General features: G+C 36.2%; 1 protein-coding gene across 1 annotated transcript; it reads left to right on the top strand.

The window, feature by feature from the left end:
• Positions 1-1,286: 1,286 nt before the first annotated feature.
• LOC125075461 lies at positions 1,287-22,519 on the top strand. Its single transcript, XM_047687178.1, has 2 exons — positions 1,287-2,238; positions 21,618-22,519. The coding sequence occupies exons 1-2, from the start codon at positions 1,347-1,349 to the stop codon at positions 22,517-22,519; spliced, it is 1,794 nt and encodes a 597-aa protein (XP_047543134.1). The 5' UTR covers positions 1,287-1,346.
• Positions 22,520-24,263: the final 1,744 nt, after the last annotated feature.

Raw genomic sequence — 24,263 nt, 5'->3', positions numbered from 1 at the left:
TAAATAGTAATAACTTAAAAATTTGAATTAATTAATAAATTGAATATTAAATTTAAAAATAATAATACATTTAAATACATTTTTCATTGATATCTTAAGCTAATATGCTTACAATAATTTGTTTTGTAATTAAGATTCTAAAATTAATTTCATAACAATTTTTCTGTATTTATTTATGGAATCCCCGAAAATGTCAAGTGACTTTGAGTATTTATTATAAGTTCTACCTAATCTTACAAGAGGTGCATTTTGTCCTAGTTTAGTTTTCGACGGCCCTTATTGGATAACGTGGACATACTTTCCTAAGCACATTAAAATTAATTCCCTTAAGAATTTGAGGGCAGTCGATTCTATGTCTGACAATTTTGTACAATAACAAAAGATCCAAGAGGACTCTACGACTTGAAAGGCTATACATGTTATAAAGTTTTAACTAATCTTTGTAGTTGTAATTTAGTTGTAAAAAAATGTGAATACAAGTTTAAAAGATGAAAAAAAGGAAGTTTACAAGGAATTTAAGAGGAGAGCAAAGAAGGCGGTAGCAGTGGCCAGAGCTAAGGCACAAGAAAAGTTGTACAACTCACTGGACAGCCCTAGAGGCCAGAAGGAACTCTACCGAATTACGAAAGAGAGAGAAAGACGATCGAGAGATATAACACATATCAAATGCATGAAAGATGAGGCTGGTAAGGTGTTATGTAGAGATGAGGAAATAAAAGAGCGATGGAAGATTTATTTTGAAAAGCTTATGAATGAAGAGAATGACTGGAATGGTATTCTCCAAGAGGCACAAGTAAATAAGGGATTAGTAAGAGAAATAAGCATGGATGAGATAATGACAGCAGTCAAAAGTATGAAAAATGGGAAGGCTTTGGGTCCAGATGACATACCAGGTGAAGTATGGAAGGTGTTAAAGACTGATGGATGTATGTGGTTGACTTTATTCTTCAATAAGTTGTTGCATGAAGAAACCATCCCTCAAGAATGGTGCAGTAGCTCGCTAGTGCCCATCTTCAAAAATAAAGGGGATATACAGGATTGCAACAACTATAGAGGGATAAAGCTCATGTCACATACTATGAAAATATGGGAGAAGGTAATAGAGAGAAGATTGCGAGAAGAGTGAAATTGCCCAAAATCAGTTTGGGTTTATGTCAGGTCGAGGGACAATGGACGCTATTTTTGCACTCCGCCAATTGTGCGAGAAGTACAGACGTGCTCACAAGAACCTGCACATGGTATTCATTGATCTCGAGAAAGCCTTTGATAGGGTGCCTCATGAAGTGTTATGGTGGGCATTGAAAGAGAAAGGTTTGCCTGGGAAGTATGTGGAGTTAGTCCGTGCTATGTACAGGGGATCCTGTACCTACGTCCGATCGTCTGCCGGCAACACCGACCAGTTCAGTGTGGTTGTAGGGTTGCACCAAGGGTCGGCTCTAAGTCCTTACCTCTTCCTGCTGATTATGGACGCTCTAACGGCGAACAAACAGGAGAAGGCACCCTGGTGCATGCTTTTTGCCGACGACATTGCATTGGTTGGTGAAGATGGACCTGAGATCCAGAACAGATTGGAAGATTGGCAACAGAAACTGGAGAATGTTGGCTTGAAAATCAGTAGAACGAAGACTGAATACATGTTCTGCGATTTCGGCGGTCTCTCCGGTCCTGAAGCCATAGCGCTTGATGGCGTAGCCCTTCCAGTCTGCTCCGACTTCCGGTATCTATGTTCACTCATTCAAAGCGATGGCGAAATAGATCGAACGGTAAAGCACAGGATTAACACAGGGTGGATGAAATGGCGGCAGGTTACGGGAACAATTTGTGACCCCCGTATTCCCCTTAGACTTAAGGGGAAGATCTATAAGACCATGATCAGACCTGCTATTCTATATGGATCAGAGTGTTGGGCTATAAAAGGGATGACTGAAAGACAATTGCATGTGGCGGAGATGAGAATGCTGAGAGCAATGTGTGGTGTTACGCGAATGGATAGAGTAAGGAATGAGTACATAAGAGGAAGTTTGAAAGTGGCACGGGTAACCGAGAAGCTATCTGGAAACCGGCTGTCTTGGTATGGGCATGCTATGCGGAGGAATGAGGACCATGTTGTGAGAAAGGTTTTGAGTATGGATGTGGATGGATATAGAGGTAGGGGACGACCCAAGAAACGATGGATGGATTGTGTGAAAGACGATATGGTTAGAAAGAATGTTACTTGTGAGATGACGTCTGACAGAGAAGTATGGAAGAAGAAGACATGCTGCGCCGACCCCAAGTAAAATTGGGATAAGGGCAGGAGGATGATGACTTGAATAATTTAAATGTCGCATAAATCTTTTTTGTACTCTCTCTATTTTTAATTGATTCACGTTATAATGCGGTGACCACACTGTACTACAATACTCTAGGATGCTTCGTACATATACATTGTATAGCATTATTTTTGTTGATACATTTTTAAATATTTTAGCATTTCTTATTATGAAACCTAAATTTCTTGACGCTTTAGCGGTGATGTAATCTAAATGCGACAAAAATGTTAGCTTTGAGTCAAAGCTGATTCCTAGATCTCGAATTTGTGTTACCTCTTTTAAGATGCATCCTTGAATGTAATAATCTGATAATATGTTTTTTATATTACGGGTGAATTTTATTTGAAAACATTTTTCTGGATTAATTATCATTTTGTTAATTTTACACCACTATTGTAAGGCATTTAAATCCTCTTGAAGTTGTGCAGAGTCTAAATTACTCTTAATTGGTTTAATAAGTTTCAAATCGTCTGCAAAAAGGAAAAGGAAAACCTCACTGTGCATGATTGTATATGTTACATCGCTTATAAAAACATTGAAAAGCCACGGACCTAAATGTGACCCTTGAGGAACACCAGAACTGACTTTGTAAGAGACAGAACGAAAACCACTTACAACAACGTATTGTGTACGATCGTATAAATACGATTTAAGCCAATTGAGTAAAGCTCCAACTATACCATAACTGTACAGTTTTTTCAAAAGTATATCATGACTTACTCTGTCGAAGGCTTTCGAAAAGTCTGTGTAGATTGCATCGACTTGCATTTGATTGTCCATTAACATTTTTTTTTTTTATGACATAGGGGGCAAACGAGCAGGAGGCTCACCTGATGGAAAGTGATTACCACCGCCCATGGACATCTGCAACACCAGGGGGGTTGCAGGTGCGTTGCCGGCCTTTAAGAAATAAGTACGCTCTTTTCTTGAAGGTTCCCAAGTCGTATCGGTTCGGAAAAACCGCCGGCGAAAGCTGGTTCCACAGAGTGGTTGTGCGAGGCAGAAAATGCCTTAAAAATCGCGCTGTTGTGGATTTACGGACATCTAAGTGGTGCGGGTGAAATTTAGAATTTTGTCGAGATGTCCGAAGGTGGAATTCAGCTGCCGGGATTAATCCAAACAATTCCTCGGAACACTCCCCGTGGAAAATTCGGTAGAAGATGCAGAGTGATCCAACATCACTACGCAAAGCCAAAGGATCGAGCAGATCAGAAAGGGCATGATCGTCGATAATTCGAGCTGCTCTACGTTGGATACGGTCAAATGGAAGGAGGGTACTGGGGAGCACCCGCCCAGAGGTGAGAGCAGTACTCCATGTGAGGCCGAATTTGCGCCTTGTATAGTCTTAGGCGATGGGCCGACGTGAAATACTGTCTTGCCTTGCTGAGCACACCAAGCTTTTTTGATGCCAATTTGGCTTTGCCTTCCAGTTGACCGCGGAACTGAACGAGGCTCGAAACATCAACGCCAAGTATTCCGATACTAGCTGTGGCGGCTAACGGAATGTTCTCAAATCGTGGAGATACGACGAATGGTGTTTTTTTAGCGGTTAACGCGCAAACTTGCGTCTTTTTGGGGTTGAAATGGACTAGGTTTAGCCGACCCCAGTTCGAGACTTCGTTTAACGAAGACTCGATTTCAGACACAAGTTTGTTCCGGTTTTCTTCGACGTTTTCCCGAGAAATATTAGCATGGCCGGTGTATGAGGTGTCAACGGTACTGTCGTCTGCATAGCAGTGAATGTTCCTGATTTGCAACAAGTCATTGATATGCAAAAGAAACAGAGTGGGTGACAGAACACAGCCTTGTGGAACACCAGCGTTGACGAATTTTTGGTCGGAGCATGCACCGTCGACAACGACCTTGATGCTCCAATCTGCCAAAAAGCTGGTAATTCAACTGCATAATTTCCCGGGAAGCCCATAGGAAGGAAGCTTTGAAAGAAGCGCTTTGTGCCACACGCGATCGAAGGCCTTCGCTATGTCCAGACTGGCTGCTAATGCCTTCCCCTTGCTCTCAACTGCTTCCGCCCATTTATGAGTAAGGTAAACTAGAAGATCACCGGCTGAGCGACCCCGACGAAAACCGTACTGGCGGTCACTAATGAGCTGGTACTCCTCTAGATACCGCAGGAGCTGACAGTTTACAATGGACTCCATTACCTTGGAGAACAAGGGGGTGATGGCTATAGGCCTATAATTGGAATCGGATGCACTAAAGCAGTCTTCCAGGAGATCGGGACGACGCCTAATGCGTAAGATTGCCGGAAAAGACGCGTTAAGACCGGTGCCAACTCGGGAGCACATGTCCGTAGCACGATTGAAGGGATGCCATCGGGTCCACTCGACTTATGAATGTCCAAGGAAAAAAGTGCTTTACGAACTGCACTTTGCCGGAATTTAACCTCCGGCATCGTGGTATTACATCGCGGGATTGTTTTAACACATGTTAACACATGTTATAATGAAACATATTGGAAGCATTTAAAAAGATTGTTAAGATATTTGCAAAAAACTAAGCATTTTGGTTTAATCTTCAAGAAAAATTATAGTGATTTACATGGTTATGTTGATGCTGACTGGGCATCTTGTAACATTGACAGAAGGTCTTACACAGGATATTGTTTTGTATTGTCAGGGTGTGTAATAAGTTATGAGTCTCGTAAACAACGAACATTTGCCCTATCTAGTACTGAGGCCGAGTATATGGCACTTGCAGAAGCTTGTAAAGAAGCAATCTATTTAAAAAGTTTAATGTCTGAACTTGGTATGTATAACAAAAATAAACTTTTAAGCTTATATAGTGACAGTCAAAGTTCTTTGAAATTGGCTTCTAATCCTCTGTTCCATAAACGTACTAAGCATATAGATGTACGCCATCATTTTGCTAGAGTGTGTTGTGATCAATAAAATAAAAATTTGTTACGTTCCAACCTCTTCTATGCCCGCTGATATATTAACAAAAGCACTATGTGCAAATAAACATTACAAATTCATTGATATGATTGGCATAAGGGAAGTAAAATAAAATAAGTATACAGTTGGAAGAATTGTTTTTATTGTTAAAATACTTGTAACATTAGTGATAAACTGAAACATTAGTGTCTTACTAATAGAGATATTTTGTTAAAATAAATTGTATCTTTTATAACAAAATATCATACTATTAACGCCATCTATTGGGATAATATAGTTAACTTGTGTACCTATTGTAAAATAGTATCTGAATAAAATATTTTTAATCTGTTGCAAACCTCCGTACGAGTTTTATTTTATAAGAAGAATCGGCGAAAGAAACTCAGCGGGATATATAATATATATATTTTTTAACCATTTTGCATGTACAATGATAATTGTGCAGTCAACTAAAAAGTCATTAGTGTTGTAATATCCTTTAGCACACAAACGCTCTTTAACGACTCTTTTGAATTTTATAATTGAATAATTTTGAACGTTTTCTGGGATCCTGTTGTAAAAACGTATACATTGCCCCAAAAAAGAGTTACTAACCCTGTGTAATCGGGTACTTGGAGTAACAAGTTTATTCTTGTTCCTAGTGTTAACAGAATGTACGTCACAATTTCTGGGAAAATCATTTATGTTTTTGCGTACATACATAACATTATCGAAAACAAATTGAGAAGCGACAGTCATTATTTTAATTTCTTTAAATTTACCTCTTAACGAATCTTTTGGGCCCAGGTTATAAATTGCACGAATAGCCCTCTTCTGCAGTACAAAAATAGTATTAATGTCAGCTGCATTACCCCAGAGTAGGATGCCATACGACATTATACTATGGAAATAACTGAAGTACACAAGGCGAGCCGTATCCACATCAGTCAAAAGTCTAATTTTTTTTACCGCATAGGCTGCAGAGCTGAGTCTATTCGCCAATTTATTTATATGGGGGCCCCATTGGAGCTTAGAGTCTATTGTCATACCAAGGAACTCTGTTGATTCTAAAACATCTAATGCTTCCCCGTTTAAACGTACACTCGTTTTGACACATCTTACATTGGGAGTAGTGAATTTAATACATTTAGTCTTTTTACTATTTAACATTAAATTATTAACACTAAACCAATTTACTATTTCAGAGAGAGTATTGTTCACATCGTCATATACTGAAAGACGTCTTTTTATTTTAAAAATAAAAGAAGTATCATCAGCAAACAATACTATATCGAGTTTATCACCTAGGAGATGTGGCAGGTCATTTATATAAACAAGGAAGAGAAATGGTCCAAGAATTGATCCTTGAGGGACCCCCACATTAACTGGAGACCCGGGAGTACTGTGACCCCATGTACTGTGTCATGGGTATACTTGGTAGCTAGTTTTTGTCTGCTAGCAGCGGGGTTCTTTATGAAGACTGGTTGAGTATTCAACTTCAGGTTCCCTATTTTCGTTCCTATTACTCATTATGTTGGTTCGTTCGCTATGAGTATGATCGTTTATTAAGTTATAGGCAGTCTTCATTTTATCGCGATGATTAGTAATGTACTGTTGTAATAGATGTTTAGTCAGGTCTAAGTCTAAAGGGTCTCTAGAGTCGAAATGTCCTCTAATAATGTCATGGGGTCTGCACTTTGTAAAACTGTGAACTGAACTATTGTAGGCTAATATCGCATAGGGCATTTAATTTGTGACAGATTACTCTTTATTACGTAATCTCAATATGCGTAAGTGTTCTAACAAAGTAGAATGAAAACGTTCTATAAGTCCGTTATCGTTAGGTGAATGAGGTAGAGTTTTATGATGATTCACTTTATGTAAATTCACTAAATAGTTGATTTGTGAACTCAGTCCCATTGTCAGTTATGATAGTCAATGGAAGTCCATGATGTGTGCTATAAGTTAAAAGGGCTTGAAGGACACTAATTGCAGTACCATCTCTCAAATGGTAGGCCTGTCCATATTTAGAGAAAGAGTCTACGAAGGTCAAATATTTTTCATTATGTACAGTGAATAAATCTAGGTGTACTAATTCAAATGGTTTTTGTAGCTGGGGGTACGATATTAAATATAGGTCTAATGGGGTTTCTGTCATATTTAGTCTGTCCACACACTATACACTCATTTATATATTTAGAAATTTCGTCTTTCATTCTAGGCCAATAGTATTTCCTAGACAAGGCTAAATAGCACTCGTTAATACCTCGGTGGTTTGTCTTTCCATCGTGATAGTGTTTAATTATTTCCTGTTGTTTAAGATAATCTTTTACGTCTTCTACTCTACCTTTGCTAAGACTAAATTAATAGAAGATAGATAGATAGATATAATAGAAGATAAAGGTAGTATCGAGTCAGATGGCGCTGCCAAACAGTAAACATAGTCTCCGTAACAATTTATTTCTTAAAAAAGTATTTGTTATTAATCCCGTATATAAACCGAGGTGAATTGTGTGTTATAAGTCAATAACTAAGTACAAGTGTTATACACTGAAACAACTAAGTGAATTTACAGTTATTGGAACAAAAATAATCAGTGTTAATAATCGCTTTAATTCATTAAATACAACGTAAAATCGTATTAAAAAAAAACAGTGTTATATTACATTTACAAAGAAATCAAGTGAAACTTATTATATACACGGAAAACAACACGTTTTAAGTGCTAAATTTTTATAACCTTAATGTGACAATAAGCTGCCACAACAAATGCAAATTGTATCAACGATTTCTACCACTAAAGTATGGTACCTTATTTTCACCTGCATAGTTAATTGAACAGTTAGTCTAGTGGATACACTGGAAGAAACAAATGCAAAATCACTCGTAGTTCTGAGTTCGAACCCCGCTAAAACTGAAATAAAATATTCAAATAATTTTTAACTAAGTTTTTAAGAAAGTAAACTTCGGATCTAAAATGTCAAATAATAAAAATACTATCATCTGCGCAGCTTGTCCCAACAATATCAAAGGTCGAGATTACCTCGTTTGCTCAAAGTGCAAGCAATACTTCGACTTACTGTGTGCTAACGTATCCAATCACAAATTTACTTCAATGTCAACAGAAAACAAGAGCTCTTGGATGTGCCACGGATGTCGTTGTAAACAACCTAAAAGTGACAACACAAATACACCTATTCGACCAACGGGTTCGGTACCACAGTCATTAAACATTCACTTCCAAGACAACAAAGAAACAGACAATGAACAGAGTAATAACGTCACAATGCGAAAAAAAAGTAAAGATACTATATTACAACCGAATTCTCCATCTAAGGAGTACCCGGACATGTTACAAATTAAACGCATCATCCAAAATACAGTAAAAGAGTCTGTTGAATCAGCTGTTTCCACTTTCTTTTCCAAAGAATTCGAGCTTATAAAAAATGAACTGAAAAGACTAAATGAACTAAAAGAATCCGTAGAGTATCTGAGTTCCGAATACGACCGAGTTAAGGCCGATTTAGCAGTTTCCGAGGAAAAAATTAAGTCTCTTGCAAAAGACAACAGTACCCTAAATCAAACTGTTGAATCTTTATCTGCTCGACTAAATCTTATTGATCAACATTCGCGTGAAAACAACCTGGAAATTAGCGGTATTCCAGAAAATCGATCTGAAAATTTATACTCAGTTATTAATCAACTCGAAAATACCGTCTCACTGCCTATTCCCGAGACCGATATATTGGCTTGCACAAGGGTACGGAAAATGGATGAAACCAATAACAGACCCCGGTCGGTAATTGTCAAACTGCGTAATACAAAAGTCAGAGACAGTATCATCACTGTAGTATCCAAGTTCAATAAGAAGAGACAAACCGAAAGATTGAATTCAGGCGATCTGGGGTACGGCGGTAACAAGTCGAATATATATGTCTCTGAACATCTTTCCCCCTTTTACAAAGCATTACAAGCACGCACCAGGATCGTTGCAAAAGAAAAAGGAATAAGATACGTATGGATTCGCAATGGCCGGATATTCGTTAGGAAAAATGATCAGTCACCTGCTAAACAAATCAAATGCTACAATTCTTTGAACAATCTTTAAAATGAGAATCTCTTATTTACTATTAGTCCGTAGAAAGTTAACAAAATTCAAGGTTTACTATCAGAATTTTCGTGGAATGAAAACTAAATTGCATAAAATACAAATGGCAACATTACTAACTACCTATGAGATGATTGTTGCAACCGAAACATGGCTGGATGACACTGTTGCGGACGGGGAATTGTTCACGGATAAATACACCATCTACAGAAGAGATCGTCCGTCAACGTCCTCTCAACGCAAGACTGGTGGTGGAGTACTAATTGCAGTATCTAAATCTATAGAATCTAGACGAATTGAACATTTAGAAAGTAACGGTGAAGATCTATGGATTTCTGTAAAAGTATCCGAAAATGGAGTTTCTACGAACATTTTATTTTGTGCAGTGTATATTCCCCCGCCTGTCTCGTTGGAAAGTTTAAACCTCATTTTGGACAATATAAGTGTTGTAATGCTATCTAACCCTGGTAAAGTTGTAGTTTTGGGGGATTTTAATTTGGGTTTTTTAAATTGGCGGCTGGACGAAATCGAGGATCTGTTAAAACCCGACCATACCGATAATATTTTGGGATTCCCTTTTGCCGATTTTTTGTCACTCAATTCACTAACACAATACAACAAAATTAAGAATCACAATTAACGTATACTAGATTTGGTCATGAATAGTTTTAACAATTTAACAGTAATTGAAGCTTGCGAATTATTAAGTAACGTTGATCCTCACCATCCAGCACTAGAAATATCTTTGCGAATTAATGCCGATAAATTTTTATACAATAAAATATTTGCTACATATTTATTTAGAAAGGCAGACTACGACGCGGTAAACAGATGTTTAGGAGAGTTTGATTGGTACTCCGAATTAGAAAGTTGCGGGAATGTCGATGCTATGGTAGAAAAATTGTATAATATCTTGTATGCTATAATTGATTCTCATGTTCCAAAAATCAAGCCAAAAGCATTTAAATATCCTGTCTGGTTCACATCTTCCCTGATAAAATTAATTAACGAAAAGGAGAAAGTTAGGAAACTGTGCAAACGTTATAAGAATCCTAGAGATACATTAGAGTTAGCAAGAAGCCGTAGGCGCGTCGAGAATCTACTTGAATTATGTTACAGCCGTTACATTTCCGGAGTCGAGGATTCAATCTTTCGCGATCCCTTAAAATTTTGGCGTTTTGTTAAAAAACGGCGTGGAGCTAAATCCGAGGTCCCATCTGAAATGTCACTAGGTAACACCACAGCCCATTCTGGTCAAGTGATTTGTAATCTTTTCGCACAGAACTTTGCGTCCTCATATTCTTCTTTGCAGCCTTGTGTAGAACTCGTAGAGGAAAGTCCGGACTTTTATTCTCAAATGTCTCTCGCTCACGTCACACTAAATGAACGTACTATATCGAAGGCATTACGCTCAATAAATCCAAGCAAATCAGCTGGTCCTGATGGCATTCCTCCTCTTTTTTTCAGAAAAACGTGTAAATTACTTGCACTCCCATTAAAAATTATTTATAACACATCTCTTCAGACTTCAACTTTTCGTACGAAGTGGAAGGAAGCTAATATTTTACCAATTCATAAAAAGAAATCAAAGAGCGATGTAAGAAACTACCGACCGATTTCAATGTTAAACGTATTGTCCAAAACCTTTGAAAGTATAATTACCCCAATTTTGTCCCAATATATCAAAACCATGATTACAAGTGATCAGCATGGATTTTGCCAGCGTAAGTCAACCACTACAAATCTCACAACTTACATACATTACATTTCTAGGTGCATGGATAATAAACAACAGGTTGACTCGGTCTATACCGACTTCAGTAGAGCGTTTGACAAAGTTAATCATAAAATCTTAATTTACAAGCTTAGGTTATACGGCATTCATGACCCCCTGCTATCTTGGTTCCGATCGTATTTATCTGATCGAGTACAAAGAGTTACACTCGGTGGTTACAAATCTCACGAGTTTATTGCGACCTCTGGTGTTCCACAGGGATCACACCTAGGCCCAATATTATTTATCATCTTTATCAATGACATTGCACACTGTATCAAGAACAGCAAATTTTCTATCTTTGCTGACGATTTAAAGATTTACCGCTCTATAACATCCACGAATGATTGCAAATTGCTCCAAGACGATCTAAACTCCATACAAAAATGGTGTGATTTGAATGGAATGGAACTCAATGTCGATAAGTGCCAGTTTATTAAGTTTACGCGAAACAAAAACATAATAAGACATCAGTATAGCTTACAGGGCAAACCGCTCGGGGAAGTTTCGGTTGTTCGTGATTTAGGTGTTATGATCGACGCCAAACTTAAATTTAACACTCACATAAATCATATTGCCACGAAGGCCTGGAAAAACTTCGGTTTTGTCAGACGTAACTGCAATGATTTTAAGAGACCGGCAACTATCATAACCTTGTACAATTCGTTTATACGTAGCGCTTTAGAATATGCGGTTGTAGTATGGAATCCGCATTATAAGATTTACATTGAAAGGTTGGAACGCATACAACACAAATTTACAAAATTACTAGCTAGTAGAAGTAACAGTTGCCCTTATAAGGCCGACTATGAATCACGTTTAAAATATTTTGGACTGTGCACTCTAGAAAAACGCCGCGAAATTGCCTCTCTAATTACTCTTTATAAATTATTGAATAACCACTTGGATGCAACAGATCTACTACAAGATATTGACATAGCAGTGCCACGTACTGCACCTAGACAACCTCTTAAAAAAATTTTCTCCTCTCGAACTTCCAAAACAAATATAGGTAAATACTCTCCACTCAACCACCTCATAAACTTATATAATAAAGTCAACAGTGATGGCATTGACATTTTTCACGACTCACTACCTCTTTTTCGCAAAAAATTAACGCTGGGAGCTTTACTGTGATTGTGATATCTTTACTGTTATATTTAGTTTGTTATTTTCTGCTTAATATTAGAACTTTGTAAATTATGGTATTACCTCTAAAAAATTTATACTATCATTGTTTGTAATTATTGTTAGTTATTTTTTTTACTTCATTTATTTTGCTAATTGTTTAAATGTTAAGTGATTAATAAGCGTGTTATATTGCGTCTGTAGTATTTATTAAATAAAGTATTGTTAAAAAAATTGTTATTGGAGGCTAACGTAACTATTAATGCTGTATATACCTATTAAGTGTTTGAAATTGTATCTGTCATTTTATCGTATTCTTGTTTTAAGTGCTATATTTCAAATACTGTGGTGTATCGATTAAATAAATAAATAAATAAATAAATAATATTCAGCAAGTTTTAGTCTCCATCTAGTCAGTCGGGAGTTGGGTTCCTTAACATTCATTAGCCATTGTAAGGGTTTGTGATCGGTTATTATTTTAAATTTTCGTCCAAATAGGTAAGGCCTAAAGTATTTTGTAGCCCCAAACTATAGCTAAGAGTTCCTTTTCTATCGGGGCATAGTTAAATACACTGTCATTGAGAGTTCGCGAGGCATAACGAATAGGTTTGTCGGAACCTATAGGTCTTTGTGATAGTATAGCGCCTATTGCTACATTGGATGCGTCTGTTGTCAAATTGAATTCTTTGTCGAAGTCAGGGTATTGTAATATTGGGTCGTTAGTCAATACGGTCTTACACTTTTCGAAACAGTTAATATAGTCATTGTCTAGAGTAATTTTACAGCCTTTTTTCAAACATTTAGTCATCGGTTTAGTAATTTTCGCGAAGTCTGGGATAAATTTTCTGTAATATCCTATCAGTCCCAAGAACTGTTTAATTTCCTTACTAGTCTTAGGGATGGGGTACTTTTGGATTGCACATATTTTTTTTTTGGTTAGGTTTTATTCCATCTCTAGTAATTATATGACCGAGATATGCGGTTTCCAGCTTCAGAAATTCAGATTTATCCATCCGGATTTTAAAATTGGATTCACGCAACCTGCTAAAGACTTTTTCTAAGTTAATCATATGCTCTTGTAGAGAGGTGCTGAATACTATTATATCGTCTAAGTAGACAAGTCAAATCTCGTTTTGCAAGCCTCTGAGGATATTATCCATGACTCTCTGGAAAGTAGAGGGAGAGTTCTTAAGTCCCATAGGCATTCGAAGAAATTCGAAGTGCCCATGCTCAACATTGAAGGCAGTCTTGGGTATGTCGTCAGGGTTCATTTCAACTTGATAGAAACCGGATGCCAGGTCTAGCGTAGAAAAGTATTGGCACCTTCCTAACTTGTCTAAGACGTCAGATATGTTTGGTATTGGGTATTTATCATCTATAGTCTTTTCGTTCAATTTTCGAAAATCTATTACTAGTCTCCATTTTTGTCTACCCGAAGCGTCTGCTTTTTTAGGTACCACCCAGATAGGTGAACTCCAGGCAGAGTCAGATGGTCGTATTATTCCTTGTTCAAGCATTTTTGCAATTTGGTCCCTAACTTCTTGTCTATGAATAAATGGATACTGGTAACTTTTTGTATAAACAGGAATCTCATCAGTAGTCTCAATATTGTGTTTGATTTTATTAGTGAATGTAAGTGGTTCACCCTCTAAGTAAAACACGTCAGCAAATTTCGAGCAAAGAGTTTGTAGATTAAGCTTTTCTTCACTATTTAAATGATCAGTCCTAAGTCGGTTCAGTACGTCTTTAATGCGTGTAACTGGGGGTTCTGGAAGGGTGCAATCGATGTCATAACATTCTATCGATAAGGGTTGTTCAAAAGTCAATATGATATCATAGTCAGTGGGTTTCTCTATCTCTACAAAACCAGAATTATCCGTAACGGTCGTGACACACTCGTGAATGATACAGTTACATATTATTTGTTCAGACACGTATACGTCACCAGGTGGATAAGCCATAGGTACGTTAACTATTTTCTGAGAATGCGCGGGGATAGTTTCATGCAAATGAATGGTTCGACATTTGTATTTTAATAATGGAATGTTCGTATAATCTGTCACTAGTATATTATGTTTAAGATCTATTATACAATTTTTTATCAAATCTAGTCCTACTAGACCGTCGAAATAGGTATGGAATTTAAAAATGAAGTACTTTACGTTCCTTTGTTCATTAAATTCTGCAAATTGTGGAATTGTGATAGAGTGTTCATGATACGAGGTAACTTGAGAGTTTGTTACATCAAAGGGGTGGTAGTTAAGTGAAACACAAGAAAAATATTGCTTAATTACGTCAGGGCTTAAAAAAGATTGATTAGCCCCGGTGTCAACCAATAATTTAAGAGGGGGGTCCGCGATCTGTATATATCTCAACTCCTTTTTAGATTGCAGGTTCAACTCTATTTTTGTCCCGTATTGGAACGTCCTTTGTGAAAATCCTGCTCTCCTAAAGATGAAAGTTTCGGTTCAATTTCTGTAAGAGGGGGTTGTTCTATGTGTGATGAGCTGGATTCGTAAGTGTAGTCTGGAATATTTGTGTTATAATAATAGTCATAGTCATAGTCGTGGGATGAGTAATAGTACTCATAGGGGTCATAGTAATAATCTAAGTCAGGATTTTGTTTTCGCGCCAGAATGGTGGTATTCGCATTGACAGCGCAATACTCGATACTTCTGGGGTGCTTGCGAGGGCTTGTGGCAGAGCTTGATTGTTGCCTTCCATGGTGTCGAACAGGGATTCACGTCGGGCAGGGATTCGTCGAGCAGGGATCCGTCGAGCAGGGATTCGTTCCAGCAGAAATTTTCTGTAGGTAGCCGGGCAGAGATTCCTCTTCTTTGATGGTATTCTTGCTTCAGAGTGCTCTTGTCCGGGGTCACCACTTTAGAGGAGAGTTTAGGCTTCTTGAATAATACTCTTGATGAGTGGTCGAATGAATGATTTAATCGAAAATTGCACCGGTATATATACAAAAATTGCAAAATCAATTAGCCAATTAAAAAACAGTATACAAAAACAATAAGTAACAAAAGAGGCGGGAGATGTCGTTCCGTCCTGCTCGCGCACGCTGACGTCACGCGCCGAGCTGCGCGCGCATCATGCTAGTTCGCATACCCGCGACACCGTAGCTATAAATAACGCTCCGGCACGTCGCGCCGGCCATTTTGTTCGAGTGCCGCGCGGAGAAAGGACGACTGCACCGAAGATCGCCGTGTCGACTCGCCATGTGTTGTGAAGTGAAGTTCTTGAAGTGTTGAAGAAAGATGAAGATGCTTGAAGAGATATGAAGATAAACGAATCCAAAAACAGTTCTTATCAGAGCTATCTTGCGTGCCGTTTCTTGTTTCAATCGAACATGACGTAATAATAAAAACAGTCCTTTTCGGGACTAATCTTGTTTCAACGACGAAATATAAACACGGTGCGAAAAACAGTCCTTTTCGGGACTAATCTTGTTTCAACGACGGCGTCTTACAAAGTGCTGCTACATATGTATTGCATGCTAGAATAAAGTTAGGATCGAAAAAACTCTAAGTTTTGGTTATTTTCCGAAGTACTAACCTGTATATCGTTTTGGGATTGATTCATAAGATACCCATGCCGTTTTCTACCGTTATTATTTCTACCTCGCGATACTGCACGTTCAAAATTATGTCCGCGTCCTCGAGAATTACTTGTGGATCCTCTATTGTTTCCTCGGTGGTATAAACTAGATGTTTGATTCGGCATCGGCCTAAATGAACGATTTGGCGTGTAATGTTGGCGTGCCTTGTTTAATACTCGACCTCTACTATGCCCCCTATAAGATGGTTGGTACTTACCTCGATGTTGAGTCGTGAAAATCGTTTCAGCTTATGTAAAAGAGCCTTGACGCGACAGTTCCTCGTCTTTGGCTGCTCTTATAACATCTTTCAGCTCTGAGTAGTTGCGGGCCGCTAAAATAGTGTAATGTCGGGATCAATGAAACGACTGCTCTGTCCCAGGTTCTGCTTTATTCTGTTGTAAGTTACGTACAACAGGCGAATGCCTTAGGCTACTACATCACACCTCCCACGGCGTTTTAAGAAAAAAAATGTACATATATATTTTTTTTCGAAAACAATTTTATCAGTTTTATTATATTCTAAATAGACTTTTTCATATTTTATTACAAAAGGGTTTTATTTTTAAAAAAAGATGATGATGAAAAGAAGAGAAAAACAAATATGACCTTGAAAAAATATGATAAAATATGACGTTTAAAATCTAAAGTAATATTAATATATCTTATAAACTATATTCTTATTCTAATCTATAAATGTTAGTTGAAATATTTTTTTTTTTTTTTTTTTATGTCATAAGGTGGCAAACGAGCAGGAGGCTCACCTGATGGAAAGTGACTACCACCGCCCATGGACATCTGCAACACCGGGGGGCTTGCAGGTGCGTTGCCGGCCTTTCATTTTTCTTTGTCTCCTTCCAGTTTTGTCATATTTATTGTCGTTATACGTTACATGTCTATATCCATGTAATAGAAACGAGCTATTTTTGTTTCTTAGCCTTTGTCAGTATTAATGTATGTATACACTTTGGGCCTTAAGACGTCTTATTATTATTTTTTTTTTAATTAATCCTCGAGTTTGTACTATCGCGATCTTAATTAATTTCTCTTTTATATCTAAGATATAACTTCTCATTTCAGGCACGCCCATAGGCCTTTTTAAATTATTATTTTATTAATTATTATTTATTTATATTTGATTGGGTGGCCCGGACCACTCCCAATATATTTTATTTTAATTATTTGGTTAACCACTTATTTATTTATTTGTACTCTATGTCACAATCTTTCACGCAGACGAACTCGCGTACAGCATGATCAAGACATGTGCTAGTACTTTATTTTTATTTTTATCCTCTTTCAAAAAAATAAATAACCATATCATTCCTTTTTCCATGACCTTTCAATTAAGCATATCGATATATTAGAATAACTAACGTTAGGGCCCAAAACATAGCTAAGCTAATATCCGATAGCCAATTTCATACAATCACACCAATAACTAGCGAATTAGATCGACGTAGTTAATAAATCCTTACATATATATTCACACACCTTTTCTCACATTTAAAACATTCTGTAACTATACTCATATAACCCTTTCTTTCATTAGATCTATTAAAAATCTTTCATTTTATAACCCTGCCAAAAACTTACTCCTTTACTTTAGAGCATTTCTATAGCTCTATTTTTTTTTGTTTAGGACTGCAGTGTCATATACCTCATTGGCGTCTCGCGCACAATATGATAAGTCATACAACCAGTACCTATTGATATACAATTATTGTAGCATTAAGCTACATATATTTCTTATTTCAATTAATTTTCATACCCAACATTCTATATGTACCAAGGAAATTTAACTTATCCACGATTATTCATCGGTTGATCTATCCGACTACAAATTGCCAAGCTAAACTTCAAAGCACATTTTCCATAACAACAACGTCACACCATACAATCTACATAATCGTACCACTCTCACACAATAACGTAATATTACTCTACTTTAACATACCTTTCATATTACATTTTTATTTTAATCCATGTTAATAAATCTTTTAATTTTTGTACTGTCCTTTTATATCCGACGTAATATATTTCCTTCAATGTCATAATATTGACAACATTTAGTTTTTATTCCATTATCGTTATTTTTTTTCATTATCCGTGTTTTTTTTTATTTATTTATTTAAGACTCCTTGTCTTTGAAAAAAAAAAGAAAATTATTAAAACGAAGTATTCGATTATTTGAAGAAAAAAAATAAGTTATTTTTAGTCTAAATTACGACACTAATAAAGTGTTATTTAAAAATATCAAACAATATAAATTAAAATTAATGACAAAGGCAAGCCAGGAGACAACAATGGTATCTACGAATGATTGCATCAGCGCCAGCGTTTAATCTGAATCTTCAATATCCTATTAGTTTACAAATTCCACGCCTTATTCGTAAAACTTCGCGTCCACGTTTTTATAAATTTGAGCTGCACCGTGTATGGGAACCCAGAGTTACGTTTCGAAGAATGTGTAAATGTGAACCGTGCTATGTCATCATATTGAGAATAAAGTTACATTGTTTAAAATAATTACAACATTAGTTTACGCGAATTTTTGTATTGAGTTTTCGGTAGATATATTTTTATTATGCATTTATCCTATTTTATTTGAGTTTTTAGGTTTTTGATTTTAGTAATGTATGTTATAAACATTAAGTATTTAATTTTCTATCTAAATTTTTTTTTTCAATTTACGTCTTAATTCGTTTTTAAAGAAGTTACATTGAGTTTTATATTACACCGATACTCTTTTTCTACTCTATATTTAATTAATATAAAATTGGAAAGCGAAATTCAATATACCTACAGCGTGTTGAAAACAAAATTACACACAAATTATAATCCGCGATTAATATTTCTAGTTTATTGAAGTGAATAATAGTCGTGTTAGTCGTTCATTAGTCAAAAGATTTTACTACTCTTATTATTTGTAGCATTAAAGCTTTTTTTTTTTTTTTTAAAGCTAAGATGATAATCCAAAAGTTTAGAAGATGATAATCCAAGAGTTTAAGCTAAGATGATAATCCAAAAGAATTTATAGTAATTAAAACTTATTTAGCTCAACTCATTTTTCGATTTTTAAGAGAAAATACAAATTCATGAATGATAAAATTTAACTTAATTAACCGATAATTCAACAATTGATTTACAGTTTGAAACATATACATATAAAATTATAACCTTTATCAGTTAAAAAAAAAAAAATATTAAGTACAAATTATGAAAGTTAAAATGACATACCCAAAATTTCAAAATTAAAATTTGGCATCGCACATATTTACACTTTTACAATAATATATAGAAAACACAATTAAATTATCAATATATTTTGTAATAACATACGAAAAATCGTTTTATTGAATGTGAAAATTCGAATGTAACATAAAGTGATAATAGTGAAAATTCTTTTTAAATCAAAACAATTTACCATATTCTGAGACATTTTGAATCAAATAACGACAAATGTTTTATAGTACGAATATTATGTCATAAAATTAAAAATAAATTGAGTATAATCTATAAGTATTTATCCAATATAAAAAGAATATTATAACAATTTGGTTAATTCACATTAATTTTTGATAAAGGTATAAAAGATTGAAATAAAACTAGTTTTTTAACGGATTTAATCGCGTATATTAATTATTTTATTTTAACATCCCGACGTTTCGAGCACTTTGCAGTGTTCGTGGTCACGGGCAGACTAAGGTGACATTTGTCTGTTCGAATTAAAAAGAAATATTATTTACAACTACCGCCAACGATTTCTTAATTGGTATCTTGAGTAGCGTTCCGGTTGCACGCAGAAGGCACTAACTGTATCTTTAGGTCTTGCAGTCTGTTGGATTTGGGATTTTAAATTTTTAATAAGTGGATCCCAAGTGTTAGAAAGTCTCCAACCATCTTCTCTATTGAAGTTCGGATGTTTTTGAATTTCAATAGCCTCACGTATCATTCTAGGAATGAATCTGTGTTCTCTAGCGAGGATCTGTGGTTTATCAAATCGAATAAAATGGTTGGGTTTATCCAGAGCATGTTCACAGACTGCAGACTTTGAAGAACGCCTATTTTTGACATCTCCTATATGTTCCTTGACCCTAGTACCGATGCTTCTCTTTGTTTGACCTATGTAAGATAAACCACACTCACATTCGAGTTTATATACTCCCGCAGTTTGTAAAGGGATATTACTCTTGATAGGTCTCAAGAACTGGCTCACTTTCTTATGAGGCTTGTAAATGGTTTTAATCGAAGCTCGCTTCAAAATATTGCCAATCCTGTCTGTAACTCCCTTCACATATGGTAGAAATGCAGGTTGTCGCTCAACTGTGGGTGGCTTGATACGGCTTCTGCGATGCTGGCGAGGCACGGGCAGCTTGTTCTGGTGGAGTGCAAGCTTGACCTGAAGTAGCTCGTCCTCTAGGTGTTCAGCATCGCAGAGATGGTGGGCTCTCTGAAACAAAGATTTGCCAACGGTAGCTAACTGACTAGGGTGGTGGTGCGAGTCACCATTGAGGTATTTATTGGTGTGTGTGGTTTTCCTATAAACTGTGTGACTTAATGTATTGTCAGGATTCCTGATAATAAGGATGTCAAGAAAAGCTAAAGAATTATTTGCCTCTAATTCCATAGTAAATTGAATGTTTTTATTTATAGAATTGAGATGTACTAAAAATGCAGATGTCCGATCACTAGGTAGTATTGTGAAAGTGTCATCTACGTACCGTTTATAAAACCTAGGTGTTATTGGTCCGGAGCGAAGAGCCCTCTCCTCTAGGTCTTCCATGAATAAATCAGCGACCACGGGGGATACTGGGGAACCCATGGCTACTCCGTCAACTTGTACATAGAATTCATCATTCCACAATAAATAACCAGATGTGAGGCAGTGATGTAACAGCTCTGCATATTCAATAGGCATGTTGTGTGTCTGTAGCTTCCTCTTGACAATTTCGATGCAGTCTTGTATGGGTAAGGAGGTATACAATGACTGGACATCAAAACTAACCATTGTCTCGTTGTTGGTTAATTTAAGGTCTTTGATTTCACCAACAAACTGGTAAGAATCCTTGACATACGCCGCAGTGTGTCCTCGGAGGGGTGATAATATCCTTGCTATGTGTTGAGCCAATCTATATGTTGGTCCAGATTTAATTTTTCTTGATGTTAACATCAAGAAAAATTAAATCTGGACAAAAAAAAAAAAAAACACTCGTGCCTACATGTGCAAAGCCACCAAAACTGTATGGGTTACCTAAGATCCATAAAACTGGTGCTCCGCTGCGTCCTATTGTAAGCCAAATCGATACACCAACATATAGATTGGCTCAACACATAGCAAGGATATTATCACCCCTCCGAGGACACACTGCGGCGTATGTCAAGGATTCTTACCAGTTTGTTGGTGAAATCAAAGACCTTAAATTAACCAACAACGAGACAATGGTTAGTTTTGATGTCCAGTCATTGTATACCTCCTTACCCATACAAGACTGCATCGAAATTGTCAAGAGGAAGCTACAGACACACAACATGCCTATTGAATATGCAGAGCTGTTACATCACTGCCTCACATCTGGTTATTTATTGTGGAATGATGAATTCTATGTACAAGTTGACGGAGTAGCCATGGGTTCCCCAGTATCCCCCGTGGTCGCTGATTTATTCATGGAAGACCTAGAGGAGAGGGCTCTTCGCTCCGGACCAATAACACCTAGGTTTTATAAACGGTACGTAGATGACACTTTCACAATACTACCTAGTGATCGGACATCTGCATTTTTAGTACATCTCAATTCTATAAATAAAAACATTCAATTTACTATGGAATTAGAGGCAAATAATTCTTTAGTTTTTCTTGACATCCTTATTATCAGGAATCCTGACAATACATTAAGTCACACAGTTTATAGGAAAACCACACACACCAATAAATACCTCAATGGTGACTCGCACCACCACCCTAGTCAGTTAGCTACCGTTGGCAAATCTTTGTTTCAGAGAGCCCACCATCTCTGCGATGCTGAACACCTAGAGGACGAGCTACTTCAGGTCAAGCTTGCACTCCACCAGAACAAGCTGCCCGTGCCTCGCCAGCATCGCAGAAGCCGTATCAAGCCACCCACAGTTGAGCGACAACCTGCATTTCTACCATATGTGAAGGGAGTTACAGACAGGATTGGCAATATCTTGAAGCGAGCTTCGATTAAAACCATTTACAAGCCTCATAAGAAAGTGAGCCAGTTCTTGAGACCTATCAAGAGTAATATCCCTTTACAAACTGCGGGAGTATATAAACTCGAATGTGAGTGTGGTTTATCTTACATAGGTCAAACAAAGAGAAGCATCGGTACTAGGGTCAAGGAACATATAGGAGATGTCAAAAATAGGCGTTCTTCAAAGTCTGCAGTCTGTGAACATGCTCTGGATAAACCCAACCATTTTATTCGATTTGATAAACCACAGATCCTCGCTAGAGAACACAGATTCATTCCTAGAATGATACGTGAGGCTATTGAAATTCAAAAACATCCGAACTTCAATAGAGAAGATGGTTGGAGACTTTCTAACACTTGGGATCCACTTATTAAAAATTTAAAATCCCAAATCCAACAGACTGCAAGACCTAAAGATACAGTTAGTGCCTTCTGCGTGCAACCGGAACGCTACTCAAGATACCAATTAAGAAATCGTTGGCGGTAGTTGTAAATAATATTTCTTTTTAATTCGAACAGACAAATGTCACCTTAGTCTGCCCGTGACCACGAACACTGCAAAGTGCTCGAAACGTCGGGATGTTAAAATAAAATAATTAATATACGCGATTAAATCCGTTAAAAAACTAGTTTTATTTCAATGTGTAATAATCGCGAAAATCTAAGACAACATTAGGTATAAAAGATATTTGTTGTTACATAGATAATGTTTAAAATTAGTTTTTCTATTTTAGAAAACATTTCTCTATTGTAGAATAATATTTAAGTTACGCTTTATATTTGACAAGTGCGTTTAATTAATAATATCATTTCTTTTTTCTCATTAAAATGAACATAGATAACATTCTAGCATTTAATTATATTGAAATAACATTTTAAACATACATATATATAATAGAAATTAAATCAGATGAAAAGTTGATATAATATGACAAAAAATTTTAATAATATGTACTTATAATTGAGAGAATTATTTAAACATTGCACTAAAATATCAGAATCTTTCTCTACATCAATAAATTAAGTTTTAATTTGATTCCTTTTTATTACTTACATGTTTTTTTTTTAACATAATCCACAACTTACTTACCTTTATTTTAAAATTACACACAACTACGTTGATTAAATTGATTGTTGTATACCATTATCGTCCTTTTAATTTTTCTTAATTCTCTTCATAGAAAAAAATATTCACTTTTTCATTACTTCAAAACTGGCCACTTGCTGAAGTTATTGTTTTTCTTTTTTTTTTTTTTTCTTGCTTCATTTTCTCCACGATGCACGCGGCGTATTCCTTAGAAATCGTACTTGCTGTCTTGAAAATATGCCTCGATAATATTTTCTTTTTTTTCAATTTTCTTTCTTCTTTTTGCATCTTCTTTAAAAAAAAATATTGTCAGTCGAATAGTAGATACCTCTTGCATTTTCGGTTCTTGTGTCTTCCTTGGCTGCGACTTTCTTTATTATTTTATATGTGCAAAATAATTTATTTTCAATTTCTTTTCTTTCTTCATATTTTAGAATGTGTATAGAAAATTATTCATTTTTAATACTTCATAATTATTATCTTTTTTCTTTGCACGTTATTCTTTCTTTGTCAATCCGAGTTTTTTTTGCGATTTACTTTCCATAATATAATTTTTTTCATTATTATTTATTATTTTATCGGTGGCCAGCCGGTGCACGCGTCGCAGGCTAGCGCGCGCACACCGACTGGCAGGGTCGCCCTGTAATGTCGGGATCAATGAAACGACTGCTCTGTCCCAGGTTCTGCTTTATTCTGTTGTAAGTTACGTACAACAGGCGAATGCCTTAGGCTACTACATCACAGACTGCTTCTCAAACCTTCGGTGAATCGCTGTATTGCTAATTTTTCGTTTACGGGTCTCAATATTTTAAACGCGTTATCATCACCGTTAGCTTGGGAAATAGTCAATTCAACAAATAAATCCTCAAGTTTCTTACCAAATTCCTCAATACTCTGCGAACCTTGTCTAGATTTTAACATTTCTATTTGTAGTGCCGTGGCTGACTGCTTAGTCAACAGATTATTTTTCTTGTCGGCAATAAGTTCTGTGGAAGATTCATAGTTAGATAACAAACGTAATTTGGCATTTTTAGTTAAACGAGTTTTAAGGACAAAAGAAATAAGTAACTGTTCATGTTCTTTCCTAATGGTTTGACTATAGAATTCGATACAATCTATTAATTTTTTAGTAACTTCTTCATCT

The sequence above is a fragment of the Vanessa atalanta genome, chromosome W (genome assembly GCF_905147765.1).
Source record: "Vanessa atalanta chromosome W, ilVanAtal1.2, whole genome shotgun sequence".
Taxonomy (NCBI): Eukaryota; Metazoa; Arthropoda; class Insecta; order Lepidoptera; family Nymphalidae; genus Vanessa; species Vanessa atalanta.
The sequence above is the reverse complement of the archived record's forward strand: the minus strand, read 5'-3'. Positions and strand labels throughout refer to the sequence as shown.